At 35.1% G+C, this 22,194-nt stretch overlaps 2 protein-coding genes and 1 pseudogene across 2 annotated transcripts in view; all 3 read left to right on the top strand.

Moving 5' to 3' along the window:
- Positions 1-22,194, top strand: part of LOC143083957 (uncharacterized) — a 235,526-nt gene that overhangs the window by 6,551 nt on the left and 206,781 nt on the right. The gene's annotated exons all lie outside the window — the stretch shown is intronic.
- The window catches only part of LOC143084087 (uncharacterized), a 75,321-nt gene that overhangs the window by 5,770 nt on the left and 47,357 nt on the right, over positions 1-22,194 (top strand). Inside the window, exon 3 of the mRNA XM_076260496.1 lies at positions 10,817-10,906. Within this exon, the coding sequence (XP_076116611.1) occupies positions 10,817-10,906 (90 nt within the window). The remainder of the gene's footprint in view (positions 1-10,816; positions 10,907-22,194) is intronic.
- LOC143084089 (uncharacterized) lies at positions 822-8,962 on the top strand (annotated as a pseudogene).

Here is a 22,194-nt window from a genome sequence, read left to right as displayed (position 1 = left end):
AAACACACCTTCTGCTAATCAAACATTACAAACACACATTCCACCAATGATACATAACCCAACACACCTTCCACTTTTCATACATTACAAATACACCTTCCACCAATCATACACTACAACCATACCTTCCATCAATCATACACTACCAACTTACCTTCCACCAATCCTACACTACCAACACATCTTCCAACAAACATTCACTACCAACACACCTTCAGCCAATCATACATTTTAAATACACCTTCCACCAATCATACACTACAAACACACCTTCCACCAATCATACATTACAAACACACCTTCCACCAATCATACATTTCAAACACACCTTCCACCAATCATACATTTTAAATACACCTTCCACCAATCATACACTACAAACACATCTTCCACCAATCATACATCACAAACACACCTTCCACCAATCATACATTACAAACACACCTTCCACCAATCATACATTACAACCACACCTTTCACCAATCATACATTACAAATACACCTTCCACAAATCATACATTACAAATACATCTTCCACCAAACATACATTACAAATACACCTTCCACCAATCAAACATTACAAATACACCTTCCACCAATCATACATTACAAACACACCTTCCACCAATCATACATTACAAACACACCTTCCACCAATCATACATTACAACCACACCTTTCACCCATCATACATTACAAATACACCTTCCACAAACATACATTACAAATACACCTTCCACCAATCAAACATTACAAACACACCTCCGACCAATCATACATTACAAACCCACCTTCCACCAATCATACATTACAAACACACCTCCCACCAATCATACATTACAAACACATCTTCCACAAATCATACATTACAAACATCTTCCACCAATCATACATTACAAACACACCTCCTCCCACCAATCATACATTACAAACACACCTTCCACCAATCATACATTACAAACACACTTTCCACCAATCATACATTACAAACACATCTTCCACCAATCATACATTACAAACACATCTTCCACCAATCATACATTACAAACACATCTTCCACCAATCATACATTACAAACACATCTTCCACCAATCATACATTACAAACAGACCTTCCACCAATCATACATTACAAACACATCTTCCACCAATCATACATTACAAACACATCTTCCACCAATCATACATTACAAACACATCTTCCACCAATCATACATTACAAACACACCTCCCACCAATCATACATTACAAACACACCTTCCACCAATCATACATTACAAACATACCTTCCACCAATCATACATTACAAACACACCTTCCACCAATCATACATTACAAACACACCTTCCACCAATCATACATTACAAACAGACCTTCCAATAATCATACATTACAAACACACCTCCCACCAATCATACATTACAAACACACCTTCCACCAATCATACATTACAAACATACCTTCCACCAATCATACATTACAAACACACCTTCCACCAATCATACATTACAAACACACCTTCCACCAATCATACATTACAAACAGACCTTCCACCAATCATACATTACAAACACACCTCCCACCAATCATACATTACAAACACACCTTCCACCAATCATACATTACAAACACACCTTCCACTTTTCATACATTACAAATACACCTTCCACCAATCATACATTACTAATGCACCTTCCACCAATCATACATTACAAACACACCTTCCACTAATCATACATTACAAACACATTTTCCACCAATCATACATTACCAACACACCTTCCACTAATCATACATTACAAATACACCTTCCACTAATCATACATTACAAATACACCTTCCACTTATCATACATTACAAACAAACATTCCACCAATCATACATTACAAACACACCTTCCACCAATCATACATTACAAATACACCTTCCACTAATCATACATTACAAATACACCTTCCACTAATCATACATTACAAACAAACATTCAACCAATCATACATTGCAAATACACCTTCCACCAATCATACATTAGAAATACACCTTCAACCAATCATACATTACAAACACACCTTCCACCAATCATACATTACAAACACACCTTCCACCATTCATACATTACAAACCCACCTTCCACCAATCCTACATTACAAACACACCTTCCACCAATCATACATTACAAACACACCTTCCACTAATCATATATACAAACAAACATTCAACCAATCATACATTGCAAAAACACCTTCCACCAATCATACATTACGAATACACCTTCCACCAATCATACATTATAAACACACCTTCCACCAATCATACATTACAAATTCACCTTCCACCAATCATCCATTGCAAATACACCTTCCACCAATCCTACATTACAAACACACCTTCCACCAATCCTACATTACAAATACACCTTCCACCAATCCTACATTACAAATACACCTTCCACCAATCATACATTACAAATACACCTTCCACCAATCATACATTACAAATACACCTTCCACCAATCATACATTACCAGCAAACCTTCCACTAATCATACATTACAAAAACAACTTCCACCAATCATACATTACAAACACAGCTTCCACCAATCATACATTACAAATACACCTTCCACCAATCATACATTACAAATACACCTTCCACCAATCATACATTACAAATACACCTTCCACCAATCATACATTACAAACACACCTCCCAACAATCATACATTACAAACACACCTTCCACCAATCATACATTACAAACACACCTTCCACTTTTCATACATTACAAATACACCTTCCACCAATCATACATTAAAAACACACCTTCCATCAATCATACATTACAAATACACCTCCCACCAATTATACATTACAAACACACCTTCCACCAATCATACATTACAAACATGTGTTCCACCAATCATACATTACAAATACACCTCCCACCAATCATACACTACAAATACATCTTCCACCAATCATACATTACAAACACACCTTCTGCTAATCAAACATTACAAACACACATTCCACCAATGATACATAACCCAACACACCTTCCACTTTTCATACATTACAAATACACCTTCCACCAATCATACACTACAACCATACCTTCCATCAATCATACACTACCAACTTACCTTCCACCAATCCTACACTACCAACACATCTTCCAACAAACATTCACTACCAACACACCTTCAGCCAATCATACATTTTAAATACACCTTCCACCAATCATACACTACAAACACACCTTTGCACCAATCATACATTACAAACACACCTTCACCAATCATACATTTCAAACACACCTTCCACCAATCATACATTTTAAATACACCTTCCACCAATCATACACTACAAACACATCTTCCACCAATCATACATCACAAACACACCTTCCACCAATCATACATTACAAACACACCTTCCACCAATCATACATTACAACCACACCTTTCACCAATCATACATTACAAATACACCTTCCACAAATCATACATTACAAATACATCTTCCACCAAACATACATTACAAATACACCTTCCACCAATCAAACATTACAAATACACCTTCCACCAATCATACATTACAAACACACCTTCCACCAATCATACATTACAAACACACCTTCCACCAATCATACATTACAACCACACCTTTCACCCATCATACATTACAAATACACCTTCCACAAACATACATTACAAATACACCTTCCACCAATCAAACATTACAAACACACCTCCGACCAATCATACATTACAAACCCACCTTCCACCAATCATACATTACAAACACACCTCCCACCAATCATACATTACAAACACATCTTCCACAAATCATACATTACAAACATCTTCCACATCATACATTACAAAAACACCTTCCACCAATCATACATTACAAACACATCTTCCACCAATCATACATTACAAACACACTTTCCACCAATCATACATTACAAACACACCTTCCACCAATCATACATTACAAACACACCTTCCACCAATCATACATTACAAACCCACCTTCCACCAATCCTACATTACAAACACACCTTCACCAATCATACATTATAAACACACCTTCCACTAATCATATATACAAACAAACATTCAACCCATCATACATTGCAAAAACACCTTCCACCAATTATACATTACGAATACACCTTCCACCAATCATATATACAAACAAACATTCAACCAATCATACATTGCAAAAACACCTTCCACCAATTATACATTACGAATACACCTTCCACCAATCATACATTACAAGCACACCTTCCACCAATCATACATTACAAATACACCTTCCACCAATGATACATTACAAATACACCTTCCACCAATCATACATTACCAGCAAACCTTCCACTAATCATACATTACAAACACAACTTCCACTAATCATACATTACAAACACACCTCCCACCAATCATACATTATAAACACATCTTCCACCAATCATACATTACAAACACACCTTCCACCAATCATACATTACAAACACACCTTCCACTAGTCATACATTACAAACACACCTTCCACCAATCATACATTACAAACACACCTTCCACCAATCATACATTACAAACACACCTTCCTCCAATCATACATTACAAACACATCTTCCACTAATCATACATAACAAACACATCTTCCACCAATCATACATTACAACCATACCTTCCACCAATCATACATTAACACCTTGCACCAATCATACATTACAAACACACCTTCCACCAATCATGCATTACAAACACATCTTCCACCAATCATACATTACAAACACATCTTCCACCAATCATACATTACAAACACACCTTCCACCAATCATACATTACAAACACATCTTCCACCAATCATACATTACAAACACACCGTCCACCAATCATACCTTACAAACACATCTTCCACCAATCATACATTACAAACACATCTTCCACAAATCATACATTACAACCATACCTTCCACCAATCATACATTACGAATACACCTTCCACCAATCATACATTACAAACATCTTCCACCAATCATGCAATACACAAACACATCTTCCACCAATCATACATTACAAACACATCTTCCACATATCATACATTACAATCATACCTTCCACCAATCATACATTAAAAATACACCTTTCACCAATCATGCATTACAAAGACATCTTCCACCAATCATACGCTTCCAGCATACCTCTCAACAATCATACACTACCAACATACCTTCCACCAATCAAACACTACCAACATACCTTCCACCAATCATACACCAATAACATACCTTCCACCAATCATACACTACAACATACCTCCCACCAATCATACACCACTAACATACCTTCCACCAATCATACACCAATAACAAACCTTCTACCAATCATACACCACCAACAAACCTTCCACCAATCATACACTACAACATACCTTCCACCAATCATACACCACCAACAAACCTTCCACCAATCATACACTAAAACATATCTTCCACCAATCATACACCACTAACAAACCTTCTACTAATCATACATCACCAACAAACCTTCCACCAATCATACACCACTAACAAACCTTCCACCAATCATACATCACCAACAAACCTTCTACCAATCATACACTACCAACATACCTTCCACCAATCATACACCACTAACAAACCTTCCACCAATCATACATCACCAACATATCTTCCACCAATCATACACCACTAACAAACCTTCTACCAATCATACATCACCAACAAACCTTCTACCAATCATACACTACCAACATACCTTCCACCAATCATACACCACCAACAAACCTTCCACCAATCATACATCACCAACAAACCTTCCACCAATCATACACCACTAACAAACCTTCCACCAATCATACACCACTAACAAACCTTCTACCAATCATACACCACTAACAAACCTTCTACCAATCATACATCACCAACAAACCTTCTACCAATCATACATCACTAACAAACCTTCTACCAATCATACACTACAACATACCTTCCACAAATCATACACCACTAACATACCTTCCAACAATCGTACACCACCAACAAATCTTCCACCAATCATACACTACAACATACCTTCCACCAATCATACACCTCCAACAAACCTTCTACCAATCATACACTACCAACAAACTTTCTACCAATCATACACCACTAACACACCTCCCACCAATCATACATTACCAACAAACCTTCTACCAATCATACATCACCAACATACCTTCCACCAATCATACATCACCAACAAACCTTCCACTAATCATACACCACTAACATACCTTCCACCAATCATACACCACTAACAAACCTTCTACCAATCATACATCACCAACATACCTTCCACCAATCATACACCACTAACAAACCTTCCACTAATCATACACCACTAACAAACCTTCTACCAATCATACACCACCAACAAACCTTCCACCAATCATACACCACTTACAAACCTTCTACCAATCATACACTACCAACATACCTTCCACCAATCATACATCACCAACAAACCGTCCACCAATCATACACTACCAACAAACCTTCCACGAATCATACACCACTAACAAACCTTCCACCAATCATACACTACCAACAAACCTTCCACCAATCATACATCACCAACAACCTTCCACCAATCATACACTACCAACAAACCTTCCACCAATCATACACCACTAGCAAACCTTCCACCAATCATACACCACTAACAAACCTTCTACCAATCATACACTACCAACATACCTTCCACCAATCATACACCACCAACAAACCTTCCACCATCATACATCACCAACAAACCTTCCACCAATCATACACCACTAACAAACCTTCCACCAATCATACACCACTAACAAACCTTCTACCAATCATACATCACCAACAAACCTTCTACCAATCCTACATCACCAACATACCTTCCACCAATCGTACACCACTAACAAACCTTCCGCCAATCATACACGACTAACAAACCTTCAACCAATCATACACCACTAACAAACCTTCTACCAATCATACACTACCAACATACCTTCCACCAACCATACACCACCAACAAACCTTGCACCAATCATACATCACCAACAAACCTTCCACCAATCATACACCACTAACAAACCTTCTACCAATCATACATCACCAACAAACCTTCTACCAATCCTACATCACTAACAAACCTTCCACCAATCATACATCACCAACAAACCTTCCACCAATCATACACCACTAACAAACCTTCCACCAATCATACATCACCAACAAACCTTCCACCAATCATACACCACTAACAAACCTTCTACCAATCATACATCACCAACAAACCTTCCACTAATCATACACCACTAACAAACCTTCTACCAATCATACACCACCAACAAACCTTCCACCAATCATACACCACTAACAAACTTTCTACCAATCATACACTACCAACATACCTTCAACCAATCATACACCACCAACATACCTTCCACCAATAATACATCACCAACAAACCTTCCACCAATCATATACCTCCAACAAACCTTCTACCAATCATACACTACCAACAAACCTTCTACCAATCATACACCACTAACACACCTCCCACCAATCATACATTACCAACAAACCTTCTACCAATCATACATCACCAACATACCTTCCACCAATCATAAACCACTAACAAACCTTCCACTAATCATACACCACTAACAAACCTTCTACCAATCATACACCACCAACAAACCTTCCACCAATCATACACCACTAACAAACCTTCCACCAATCATACACTACCAACATACCTTCCACCAATCATACACTACCAACATACCTTCCACCAATCATACACCACCAACAAACCTTCCACCAATCATACACCACTAACAAACCTTCTACCAATCATACATCACCAACAAACCTTCTACCAATCCTACATCACCAACATACCTTCCACCAATCATACACCACTAACAAACCTTCCGCCAATCATACACCACTAACAAACCTTCAACCAATCATACACCACTAACAAACCTTCTACCAATCATACACTACCAACATACCTTCCACCAATCATACACCACCAACAAACCTTCCACCAATCATACATCACCAACAAACCTTCCACCAATCATACATTACAAACAAACCTTCTACCAATCATACACTACCAACATACCTTCCACCAATCATACACCACCAACAAACCTTCCACCAATCATACATCACCAACAAACCTTCCACCAATCATACATTACAAACAAACCTTCCACCAATCATACATCACTAACAAACCTTCTACCAATCATACATCACCAACAAACCTTCTACCAATCATACACCACTAACAAACCTTCTACCAATCATACACTACCAACATACCTTCCACCAATCATACACCACCAACAAACCTTCCACCAATCATACATCACCAACAAACCTTCCACCAATCATACATTACAAACAAACCTTCTACCAATCATACACCACCAACATACCTTCCACCAATCATACACCACCAACAAACCTTCCACCAATCATACATCACCAACAAACCTTCTACCAATCATACATCACCAACAAACCTTCTACCAATCATACACCACTAACAAACCTTCTACCAATAATACATCACCACCAACAAACCTTCTACCAATCATACATCACCAACAAACCTTCCACCAATCATACATCACTAACAAACCTTCTACCAATCATACATCACCAACAAACCTTCTACCTATCATACACCACTAACAGACCTTCTACCAATAATACATCACCAACAAACCTTCTACCTATCATACACCACTAACAAACCTTCTACCAATCATACATCACTAACAAACCTTCTACCTATCATACATCACCAACAAACCTTCTACCAATCATACACCACTAACAAACCTTCTACCAATAATACATCACCAACAAACCTTCTACCAATCATACATCACCAACAAACCTTCCACCAATCATACATCACTAACAATCTTTCTACCAATCATACATCACCGACAAACATTTACCAATCATACACCACTAACAATCTTTCTACCAATCATACACTACCAATAAACCTTCTACCAATCATACACTACGACATACCTTCCACCAATCCTAAACTACAACATACCTTCCACCAATCATACACTGCAACATACCTTCCACCAATCATACACTACCAACAAACCTTCCACCAATCATACACTACCAACAAACCTTCCACCAATCATACATTACCAACATACCTTCCACCAATCATACACTACAAACAAACCTTTCACCAATCATACACTACCAACATACCTTCCACCAATCATACATTACCAACATACCTTCCACCAATCATACACTACCAACAAACCTTCCACCAATCATACACTACCAACATACCTTCCACCAATCATACACTACTAACACACCTCCCACCAATCATACACTACAACATACCTTCCACCAATCATACACCACCAACAAACCTTCCACCAATCATACACTACCAACATACCTTCCACCAATCATACACTACCAACATACCTTTCACCAATCATACACTACCAACAAACCTTCCACCAATCATACACTACCAACACACCTTCCACCAATCTTACACTGCTATCACACCTTAAACCAATCATAAACTGTCAACATACCTTCCACCAATCTTACACTATCAACATACCTTCCACCAATCATACACTGCCATTACACCTTCAACCAATCTTACCTTCCACCAATCATACACTACCAACATATCTTTCATCACTCAGTGGAAAACACGTATAATGACACTCCACAGTAACATATGTCAAACTGTTAATCATGTAGCATAGTGGTTGTCAATAAAGCATGTACTAGAATAAAAATACTCTCATCGTCCATCTGAATCTAACATAAAGCAAGAATAATGACACTTCACAGTAACATGTGTCAGCCTTTTTCTCATGTTTCATAGTGGTTGTCAATAAAGCACTTACTAGAATAATAATACCCTCATGATAAAGTTAATGAGACAGGCAAAATTTAATGTAAACCAGATGGTTGAATTATAATAAATATAACTTTATTATTTCAGTATGTTTGGTTTTAATGTATTAATTTACATATTACACTAATTAGGGCCCTGCCTAGTGACGGGTCACCCTATAGTGATCAGTCTGTCTGTCCGTCCGTCTGTCAGTAACAAAATGTGTCCATTATACATCTAGTGAACTGTTATAATTTCATACTATTTACTTGACATGTATATTAACCAACACCAGAGGGTCTGTCATAATGTATGTATAACTTTCTAGGTCAAAAGTCAAGGTCAAAAACTTTGGTTTCAGTTGACAACCCCATGTCCCATGGTCAAGATCGTGTTTTCTCTATATCTTGAGAACCGTTATGCTTTCAAAGTTTATACTTGACATGTATATTACCCAACACCAGAGGATATGTCATAATGTATGTACAACTTCCTTGGTTTAAATTCAAGGTTAAAAACTTTGGTTTCAGTTGACAACTCCATGTCCTATGGTAAAGATACAAATTTTATACCACACATTATTTACAGCTGGGCCCACAGAGATGGCTCCCATTTCAATGATGTCTAGTTTATTCATGTTCTTAAACAGTAAAATCTCAATTATTTGTTCATGTATCTCTTTATTATGTCACTTCATATTTGTTGTTTATTTTGGTTGACTGGTTTTATGTCAAGTATTGTATAGGTAAAATTAGTACAACAATTGCCTATAATTTAAAGAAGATGTATATTTGTATGATTGATAAAAGAGTTTTTGATTGTATTCCAGGGTGAGACTCCTTATGATATGGTAACAATAAAAAGCCATGATTCTGAAGAGAGAAAAAGGAAGAAGAAAGAAGTGATGAACTTCCTAAAGGTAAATATTCTGTCTTAGTTAATAAGAGATATTTACAAATATGTTGACAGATTGTTAGAGACACAACAGACTTTATACATTGAAGTTACAATAAAACGATTGCCTGTTGTTTTCAATGTCATTGTAGTATTTGTTGTCAGTTAACAATGTACCCGGTAGTTGACAATTCCAAGCTTGTTGCCTAATACAGATGTTGGCATATGCAAAAGACAAATGTTTGAAATCAGTGTCTCATCTGTTGGAAGTAGCAATAAACAGTTAAGGAAAATTTTAAAATTTGCCCTTATAAATTTTACCATCCCCTTTTCATTGCTTTCTTGCAATATCAAGCTTACTGTTTGTGTCATGTATGGGCATATGTATGTAATCAGAATCTTCCATAGAATTTATATCTAGTATATAAAATGGTAAAATATAATTTCTTTGGGGTGTATCCATGGCAACAATCTGCTTTTATTTGTTATAAAATATTGCAAAAAGGGGGGAAAAGTTGTTACATATTTCCCCAAAATTTGGCTAAAAGTAGGATTTCAATCGCTTGAAGTAATACTTTTTCTGAAACTGTGCACATATATCATTCAGCATATCCAATGAAAATCATGTCTTTCGTCTCATTTTTTTGTAAAATTGTGTCAAAAACTTCGTGTAGAAAAAAAGTCTTGAATCCATCTGTGTCCTTTGTTTAGTATTCACATAGACCAAGGTGGGCGACACAGGCTCTTTAGAGCCTCTAGTTTCTATCTATCTTTCTGAAAAATGATGCAAAAATGTCGTATACATTTTATTTTATTTTTATCTCTATGTTCTGTCAAATCATTTGAGAATATGGATGAAACACTGAAATCAGTTACTTATAAGAATATTAAACTGACCATGCGCAGATTTATTTTCATATCTACAAAAAACACTTTGAACTCTAGATGTATCTAAGCGTTTATACTTAAACAAATATCAGGGTTGCGTTTAATATCGTAGCGGCTACATTGGGCTACTTATATTTTTGACTTGAACGTGTAGCTAGCCTAGCTACTATATAGATATTGATAGTTAAATTCTCCCTCGCCCTGCTCTTCCGAATTTAAAGTATTTAATCTTTAAATTCAATAGGCTATAATTAAGACAAACACAGATATAGGATTAGTTGCTCGCAGTAACATCTTATTTTCTCTTGCGATACAATATTTTATTTTACGATATTATACATATTTCTTCGATTGAAACAATATATAAATACATGACATATAACATTGTTTTTCTTTCGCATTGTTTCTTTTTTTCTCGGCTAATACCTCCAACGCCTGTACGTACAATAAACATAGCAGCAACTGCATATATACCTATGTGACCAACTTCAATTCGACGTAACTGCGAGCACCTTCGATACTAATACATTTAAATGCCAAACTTTATATAGTACCAATTTAAACCCCACCCGTAAAAACCGCCAAAACTTTCCTCGTGCCTCCTGCACCTAACATCAAATTTATAAATAGTACATACTATTACAAAACCAGTATCCGAACTAGTTATACTAGTTCCCATCTATAAATAATAACTACAAATAGCAAACGGGAAAAACCCTATTTCAAACAAAATAAAACACATAAGCTAGACTAACTACTCGTTCAATAGTCATAAATCTACGTAGCCCTATGTAGCTGCAACGATATTGAACGCAATCCAGGAGGTGGTATTTTTAAGTCCGATGGAGATCGATCTTTCTCATTTTTGCAATACTAAAGATCGGCGATCTTTATTGTTAGTGGGAATATTGTCTTAGATTTCCATTGATTTTAAGTAATTGTCATCAAAATAAAAAGGAACAGCATTCTTAACCGAAATTAAAATTCATGATATCGAAAGCAAAGTTCTGTCTTGTCTTTCAAAATATACTATGAAATAATATAAAAAATGTATTCACTTAATTTTAAGAAGAATTTCTGTTCAACACAGACATGTAAGCACTATAAATAACCTGAATAGAAACGTTGTTAATAGAAGCATTTGTGAGTACATTTGTACAATGCATTGTTTTCCAACCACCGTATTTTTAGCTCACCTGGCCCGAAGGGCCAAGTGAGCTTTTCCCATCACTTTGTGTCCGGCGTCCGGCGTCCGTCGTCGTCCTGCGTCGTTAACTTTTACAAAAATCTTCTCTGAAACTACTCGGCCAAATTAAACCAAACTTGGCCACAATCATCATTTGGGTATCAATTTAAAAAAATGTATCCGGTGACCCGGCCAACCAACCAAGATGGCCGCCACGTCTAAAAATAGAACATAGGGGTAAAATGCAGTTTTTGGCTTATAACTCAAAAACCAAAGCATTTAGAGCAAATCTGACAGGGGTAAAATTATTTATCAGGTCAAGATCTATCTGCCCTGAAATTATCAGATGAATCAAAGAACCCGTTGTTGGGTTGCTGCCCCTGAATTCGTAATTTTAAGGAAATTTTGCTGTTTTTGGTTATTATCTTGAACATTATTATAGATAGAGATAAACTGTAAACAGCAATAATGTTCAGCAAAGTAAGATTTACAAATAAGTCAACATGACCGAAAAGGTCAGTTGACCCCTTTAGGAGTTATTGCCCTTTATCGTCAATTTTTAACCCATGTTTCGTAAATCTTAGTAATCTTTTACAAAAATCTTCTCCTCTGAAACTACTGGGCCAAATTAATCCAAACTTGGCCACAATCATCTTTGGGGTATCTAGTTTAAAAATTGTGTCCGGTGACTTGGCCTTCCAACCAAGATGGCCGTCATGGCTAAAAATAGAACATAGGGGTAAAAGGCAGTTTTTGGTTTATGACTCAAAAACCAAAGCATTAAGAGCAAATCTGACACAGGGTATATTTGTTTATCAGGTCAAGTTCTATCTTCCCTGAAATTTTCAGATGAATCGGACAACCCATTGTTGGGTTGTTGCCCCTAAATTGGTAATTTTAAGGAAATTTTACTGTTTTTGGTTATTATCTTGAATATTATTATAGATAGAGATAAACTGTAAACAGCAATAATGTACAGCAAAGTAAGATTTACAAATAAGTCAACATGACTGAAATGGTCAATTGACCCCCTAAGGAGTTATTGTCCTTTATAGTCAATTTTTAACAATTTTCATAAAATTTGTAAATTTTTACTAACATATTCCACTGAAACTACTTGGCCAAGTTCATTATAGATAGAGATAATTGTAAGCAGCAAGAATGTTCAGTAAAGTAAGATCTACAAACACATCACCATCACCAAAACACAATTTTGTCATGAATCCATCTGCTTCCTTTGTTTAATATTCACATTGACCAAGGTGAGCGACACAGGCTCTTTAGAGCCTCTAGTTATTATGTGTCTGTGAAACTGTCTGAAACCAATTACTATCATGTGTAAATTAATGTGCATTTATTGTAGTTGAAAACAAACAAACAACAAAACAGCAAATAACGAGAACTGTGTTGTCCGTAATATGTAAGAATATCGCCCAAACCGGCCGAATGTCTTTCGACATTGTTTTAGAATTGGCGCAATGTATTCCTGCCAATTCAAATTCTTAACCTTTTTTTTTTTTAGAAATATCTCTTTTTCCATTCCGGTGACCCCATCTTTTTATTTCATGACTTCATTTAGATATAAACAACGCTTATTCTGTTGAATACTCAAAGAGAAATTATTGGTCAATTTTTATTAAACATAATTTTTTATTTCACAATAAAAAAAGGCGGGAAAACTATTAAAGCAACTTATCGTTATTATTTTCAACTCAGAAAATGGTAATATTATTAAAAAAGTTTGTATTAACAACTATGTTAACAGAACAAACAAGTTTTATGGGATACCAACTTTAAAAAAAATATTACACTGCTATTGGCTAGAATTCCCGATTTCCAAATTCCATGAAAAAGATGGCGTTTAAAATCGAAAACTAAGTCAGTGACCCCATTTTTTTATTTGCTGATTTTGAAGCTTTTGCCTAGCCTAAAGTAGGGACTCTGTGGGATTTTTATAGGAGTATTTCGTAATTAATATCAATGTATTATTTGAATGTACCGTATGGCAGAAGAAATTTAACGTACATGGTTTCAGAAAATCATTTGACCTTTGACCTTTAGCACGTGTCGGAATTTGATGACAATACAATTTTTTTCTGCCAAAATTTCTTCATCCTTAATGCCAAATGAATACATGTAATATACATGTACAAAAAGTGTAAAAATGTTGATAACTTAGATACATTGTCTTTAAAAGTATTTTTTCTGTTTACTAAAGCTTATGTTGTCGTTATCAGCTTTTTCAAATGATTAAAAAAGGAAATAAACAGAGATAACAGTATTGAGATTGTAAAACTGGAAAAAATAAATTTGACTAAAACTGAACATATTTAGCAGGACAATTTTTATTTAATTACTTAAAGTTTGTTTATGATTGTAACTGATTTGGTGGAAATGGCAAAACAAATAAGCATTTAAAACTGGAGAACATAATGGAGAAAAGGGGGAGGGGAAAACAGGGGGTATGTCGGACCACTTTTTTGTAACTTCCGATTTCGGAAACGAAGTATATCATCATAGGGATTTTGGGATTTAATGTAATTAATTCTGGATTTATGTGTATATACGTCCAGTAAATCAGGGTTTTCATTCATCGGTTCTAGTATTGTTATAAAAGTAACCCTCCCAAAGCTTCTGACTTTAATCCCCAAAATGTGTTTGATTTTTGCATTACACAATCTTGTTTCAAAGCACCCCACAAAGTTATATACAGAATAATGTCAGTTACTGTTCGCCATGCATGCAGGGGCGGATCCAGTAGTTTTAAAAAGATGGGTTCCCACACTAGGACAAGGGAGGGGGTTAGGATTCCAACTATATGTCCCCATTCAAATGCATTGATCGTCCAAAAAAGGAGGCGGGGGGGGGGGGGGGGTGTTCCAACCCCAGAACCCTCCGTTTGGATCTGTCACTGCGGTGATTCAGTAACGATAACACAGAGCTAAATAGACTTTATATAAAAAAAAATTGGCACTCATACCACATCATCCTATATCTATTGACATTGTATCCTGGCTACAGACTAGTTCAACAAAAGTTGCAGAGTTATGAAGAGTGATAACGTGTACAATGCACTATCAAGTAACCAACGAACATTTTTAACTTCTTTTTTTTTTAGCTCAAACTGGACAACTTATTAAGATACAGAGAATTTGCACAACAGACACTCAGACTGGTTGCTTTGAGCAGTGCACATTCATCAATCAATGTATTTTCCAAAAAATATAAAAACATGTAATTTTATCGGGATTTTGAGATGAGATATTGTCAAATAAGGCCCTGGAACTCGAGATGGACAAAACTAAACTCGGAATTTAGGAATTGGACCCCTCTGAACCCCAACCCATCATAATGGAGCATGTCTTATAGCAGTGCAAAACGAAATAATTTAATATAAATGCAATTTTAAATGGTTTTATATTAGACAAACAGACAAACAATCGTACACATGACACAACATAAGAAACTAAAGAATAAGCAACACGAATACCATCAAAAACTTGGGGTCTCAGGTGCTCCGGAATAGTAATTATATCCTGTTCCACATGTGGCACCTATCGTGTTGCTTATGCTATAACAAATCCAGCAAATAGTACAATTCTGTAGATCACATTCATTAAAGGGATTGAAGCTCACTGTTCAGTGTCACCCTACTTCGGCTCCGTGTTAAAGACAGTACTTAGATCTATAATGGTTTTTCTTTTTTGCAAATTGTGACTTGGATGGAAGGTTGTCTCATTGGCACTCATACAACATCTTCTTATATCTATAGATCGTGAATGCCATGTTAGCCAAGAAAAGATTAAATCATAATAAAAGATCAAGAATGAAATGCTTTATTTTGTTTTTTTTCGTTGGCTTTATATAACAAGTACAAAGACAAGACAATGTTCTAAATTAAGTCTGAATAAAAAAATCCTTCATCAAACACCATCGAATAAAAAAAATCCTTCATCAAACACAATCAAACAGCTAGTTCCATCTTATTGCTCAGCAGTTGTTTCACACCCTGAAAGTATAAAATAGTAGAAATAAAAACCATTTGTTCTAAACCTATATAAACTCTTTTTCATTTTATGATATTAAAAAAAAAAGAAAGGAGAATCTTCCTTGTAAAAAATATGAGATCGGTTGATGAATGTACAGTGGCAAGTATTTCATTATAGTCAGGAGGATGAAAGAAAAAAATTGGTTAACTAACGCCCAGTCACAAATATTTCATTATATTCGGGATGATCAAAGATATAGATTGGTCAATTAATCCCAGTGGCAAATATTTCATTATATTCAGGAGGATCAAAGATATTATAGATTGTTTAATTAATGCCCAGTTGAAAATATTTCATTATGTTCAGGAGGATCAAAGATATAGATTGGTGGATTAATGTCAAGTGGCAAATATTTCATTATATTCAGGAGGATACAAAACAAATATATCAAATAATGTTTAGATCTGATGAATACAAAATTTAAAAACAATTTCCAGTATAGTTTTCTGTAGTTGCAAACTGGTATGATGTAACAATGTCAATATAACCATGTATTTAATTAACCTACTTTCATTAAATACTAAAAATATTTCCGACATTTAAAAATCCTATTTACATGTACCTTGTAAAATTTTGATTTTTTTTTTGCTTATATGTCTGGCTTTAACCATGTGTGGTTGAGTACATGCTGATGTTATACTGTTGTCAATTGGCCTGCGGTTTGCTTGTTAGAGAACAACAACATGGCTGTCATGAGTCATTGCAAGGATTTTTTTAAATTCAGAAAGCAAATCAGTTTCAATCTAATGCATTATAATTAAATTAAGTCTCCATCCCCACTGGTCGTTACTGCGTATTTATACACCCAACACAGTCAGAAAGACACCTCACTTTCTATAGTGGGTTTTAATAGTAATGGAACGATTGAATTCAAGGTAATTTAAACTTATTGAAAGGAGAAATAAAGTTTGTGTCATGCATATTTTCAATTTACATATGTGCAATTTCTTTGATTTGATCCTTTACAAATGCTCTTTAAATTAAATGTATTTACGGGAAAGGTTTCTGCTTTTAATTAATAAGTTTGTAATTTTGGTGGTCACTGTTGTACTTCAAATATAAATCTGTGCAACAGAGGTATCAAATGATTACCAGCAATTGCCATTGTAAATTTGGTCACATTTATTTATCAATAATTTATCATACTCAAATATATTGAGACATATTATATATTTTTTTCAATAAATTATCGATATCAAATGGCAGCAAATGGATTTAAGATCCCGCTAACATATTTCCCACCGCCACATTCTGTATGTATGTGCCTGTCCCAAGTCAGGAGCCTGTCATTCAGTAGTTGTCGTTTGTCTATGACATACATGTTTGAGTTTGTTCATTATGTACACAAATTAGGTCGTTAGTTTTCTCGTTTAATTACATTGTCTTTTGAATGCTCTTTATAGCTTTCTATGACGCGGTACATGCTTTGCTCATTGTTGAAGGCTATACAGTGACCTATAGTTTTTAATTTCTGTGTCTCTTAATTTAGTGGGGAGAGTTGTCTCATTGGCAATCATACCACATCTTCCTTTTTATAATAAATATTTTTACAAAATTTGAACTACAAATCAAATAAAAAAAAATCATTTCTATTAATAATTAAAGGTCCCTTCGGTACATATTAATTACAAACAAGAAAATAATAATAAAAAAAATACTACTTAATATTAAATTGTTATTTGACAATTTACATAATTATATTCTTTTCTCTGATTTGCCTAGCAAATAATATAAACATTACAGCCTTCTGTCATCTAACTATATAATGTAGTTCATTGGGAATTATATTATGGCAGTTAAAAAATATATGGAACTATATAGGTTTAATTATCCTGCCGACTCTGAGTGAAGCTATTTTTATTTATTATCCCGCATAGTGCCTCAATAGTTTTACCTGGAAAGGGAACTAACCCATATGTCTGAATTACAAACCAACAGAAATTCTACACTGTTGATATCCTCGAGTGATTTCGAGCGAGTGATTATCAGTGTGAAGAGTATAATACTATAGTTTTCTTCGTGAAGAAATTGAAACACAGTATTAAATAAAAATAATTTGTTAATCACCGATATCAAAGTTGTAAAATAGGAAGACACTTCGACGGAGCGCCGATTTTATAATTCCTATGAGAAAATATTTCATGTGGTTTGTAACGTCGTGAACGTTCACGGCTAATTTTTTTTCTCCTTTTCTAACACGAAACATACCATCTTTACCAAGGTCGCGCCTTGCTCATGTAGAACAGATCAACACATATCCAACATGATTTTACGGAGAAAATATTCTAGATTTTGGAAAAGTATAGATCCCCCCGTTATTTTTAGAAATAATACTTATTTTTGGCAAAAACATTAAAAAAATGTCGTTAATATCAATAATTTCCTACCTTCTTCTACAATTTTACTAGAGATACTTACAAAATCAGATTCCTGGTTTATTTCTGCATTTGTGTGTCAATTTTCGTTGTCTGTTTACCTTTCTATAAATAGCGCGAGGAACGGAAAGGGTTAGCATTTGTCTGTTTCGATAGCTGAAAACTGACGTTTACGGCAACTCTTATCGTAGTTCAAAGATTTACTGCAAGCTAATATACACGTTGAAATATAAGATTATTACTGAATTGAAAAGCGCAGATACTGCAGTTTCTCAAGCTGTTTTTGTTTATTTTTTACGTTGAGGGAAAAGTTGTTTATTTTGCAGTTACAAAAACGTTGCAAATGCAAAAAATGCATTGCGGCAGATATAGGTTTTTTAACGTGACGTTCCTACAGATTCCCTACCTAAAGTAAAAACAAAATATAAAGAAAATATTATTGGTCGATCTAAATAGAAGGATTTGTCTTTAACAAAATGTTTAGTATGCTGTCAACCTGTGTATAGATTTTAAAGCTTTCAATATGTAGCGGGTAGACAAAGCCACCTACATAGATAAAACCTCTATGAAATGAGTAAACTCAGTAACGTTAACTTTCCTGCACAACCTTTTTAAATTACATACAAAAACAAATAAATCACATCATCATTAAATAGGCAGTGTGCGGTAAATTTACTCACGTGTGATATGGCATAGAAGGGAAAACAATTACTGTGGGGATTAAACATGTGGTAAAGATGTCAGTCCACCAATCCATTCATTCCAATTTAACATGTGGTAAAGATGTCAGTCCACCAATCTATTCACTCCAATTTAACATGTGGTAAAGATGTCAGTCCACCAATCCATTCACTCCAATTTAACATGTGGTAAAGATGTCAGACCACCAATCCATTCACTCCAATTTAACATGTGGTAAAGATGTCAGACCACCAATCCATTCACTCCAATTTAGAATGTAAAGTTCTACTGTGAAAGTACTTTTATTCGTGGGGAACCAATTTTCGTGGTTTTCGTGGATGACTTTATCCACAAATTTAAGTGTCAAATGAAATAAAACAATTGTTGTCCAAATCAAGACAATGAAAGATCCACATGTAGGTTTGATTACTAATATGATCTAAAGAATATATTGAATATCGCCAAATCTGAGAATACCATAATGATCTATAATAGTAGTCACTGGGCAAATGCACTATGAACTACAACTGCAGGCAGGAGTAGTCCCATTTAATCTTTAAAAACCTAAACTGTACAAATTTTGATCTTTTAATTCTCATAAAAAAATATTTTTGATTGATGAAAGTCAGATTTCCGGTATTAATATGCTATGATAAAGTGTTCATTTTATATCTCATAATTCTCGTACATATATATGGGAAATAATAATTTTATGCTGGGCTTGCTTTTGATTTAAGAATTATCACCGTGTATCATCAGTACACCGGATATAGGTATAACCAAGCGGGCACGATCGATTTTGACCTTTCAAGGTAACGAAGATCTTTGTTTTGCTTTATCAATATTAAGGTAAGGTTTGCGTACACAGGGAGATAACTCGAATTCAAATAATTCAAAAAAGGAGGGACCCGCCATTTTGAATTGCTTTGATTGACCAATGTTCGATAACTACAATATTATCAAAAATAAAACAACACCTACCTCAAAATCGCCGTTTTGATGTAATTTTATCAAAATTTGAATCGTACAAGTAACGTTATGCCCTTCAGTTTGTTAGTTTTCATTTATATGACGTCACGTTTAGCCATAACGTCTTTGTGCAAAAACCATTCATGAAGTTTCGCGGAATTTTATTTTATTTCATAATTGTACATTTAGATGCCCCCGCCGTAGTAAAGGGGGTATTAAGTTTTATCCTTGTCTGTTTGTACGTCCATCCGAACGTACGTACCATAGTGTACGTCTGTTTTTATAAAATTGGTTTCCGTTCTCTAACTTTAGTTAGCATCAACAAACTGATATCAAACTTATGCACAATGCATTTTACAACAAAAACACAGAATAAATTTGAATTTTTGATGTCGTCACTTTTACAGTTCTAGATTTATGAGGGGTCGGACAGGGGATACATTTCTCCTTTCTCCCGTCCCCTTTCTCTTGTCGCCCGACGTAAGGGAGCTACCATTTGATTTTTATGGGGGGGGGGGGGGGGCTAGGATGAAAAATTTTGTCCTGCATTTTTTTTTTTTGCTGTAATCTCTGTCCTGCCTTTTTATTTTTCATTCTGTTCGGTCCTGCCTTTTTTTTTTTTAGTTTATCCTGAATTTTTTTTTACCTAAATTGTTGTCCTGACATTTTTTTTTTGCAAGTGTCTCATCCTGCCTTTTTTTTTTACTCAAAACTCCTGTCCTGCCTATTTTTTTCAAATTTCATCCTAGCCCACCCATAAAAATCAAATGGTAGCTCCCTAAAACCTTAAAAAAAATGTATGGGAAGCTCATTCCAATTGAAATCGATCTCCTTTCACAAGATAGAAGTGATGTTTATTCTGCTCCAAGAACGCTGTCTCTTTCATTGAATTTGTAAGTCTGATGCACGCCGTTTCCGATTTTTATAAAGTATAAATACAATTTATAGAAACGCAGGATTGAGTGAAAAACGTCACATTTTTGTGACACTTTTAGTCAATTTCGTTTAAAATGGTTGGAACTTACATAATGCGCCATGTGTTTTACTTACAGAGGATGCATATATATATTCTCAGATATTTTTATTGCATAATTTTTACGAATGACAGAATGTTGAACTTGGTCTTTTCGAATGTACAGTTAGCAGATTTGTCCCAAAATACGCA

The sequence above is a fragment of the Mytilus galloprovincialis genome, chromosome 7, assembly GCF_965363235.1.
Source record: "Mytilus galloprovincialis chromosome 7, xbMytGall1.hap1.1, whole genome shotgun sequence".
Lineage (NCBI taxonomy): Eukaryota > Metazoa > Mollusca > Bivalvia > Mytilida > Mytilidae > Mytilus > Mytilus galloprovincialis.
Note: the sequence above shows the minus strand (reverse complement) of the source record. Positions and strands in the feature narration are given on the sequence as shown.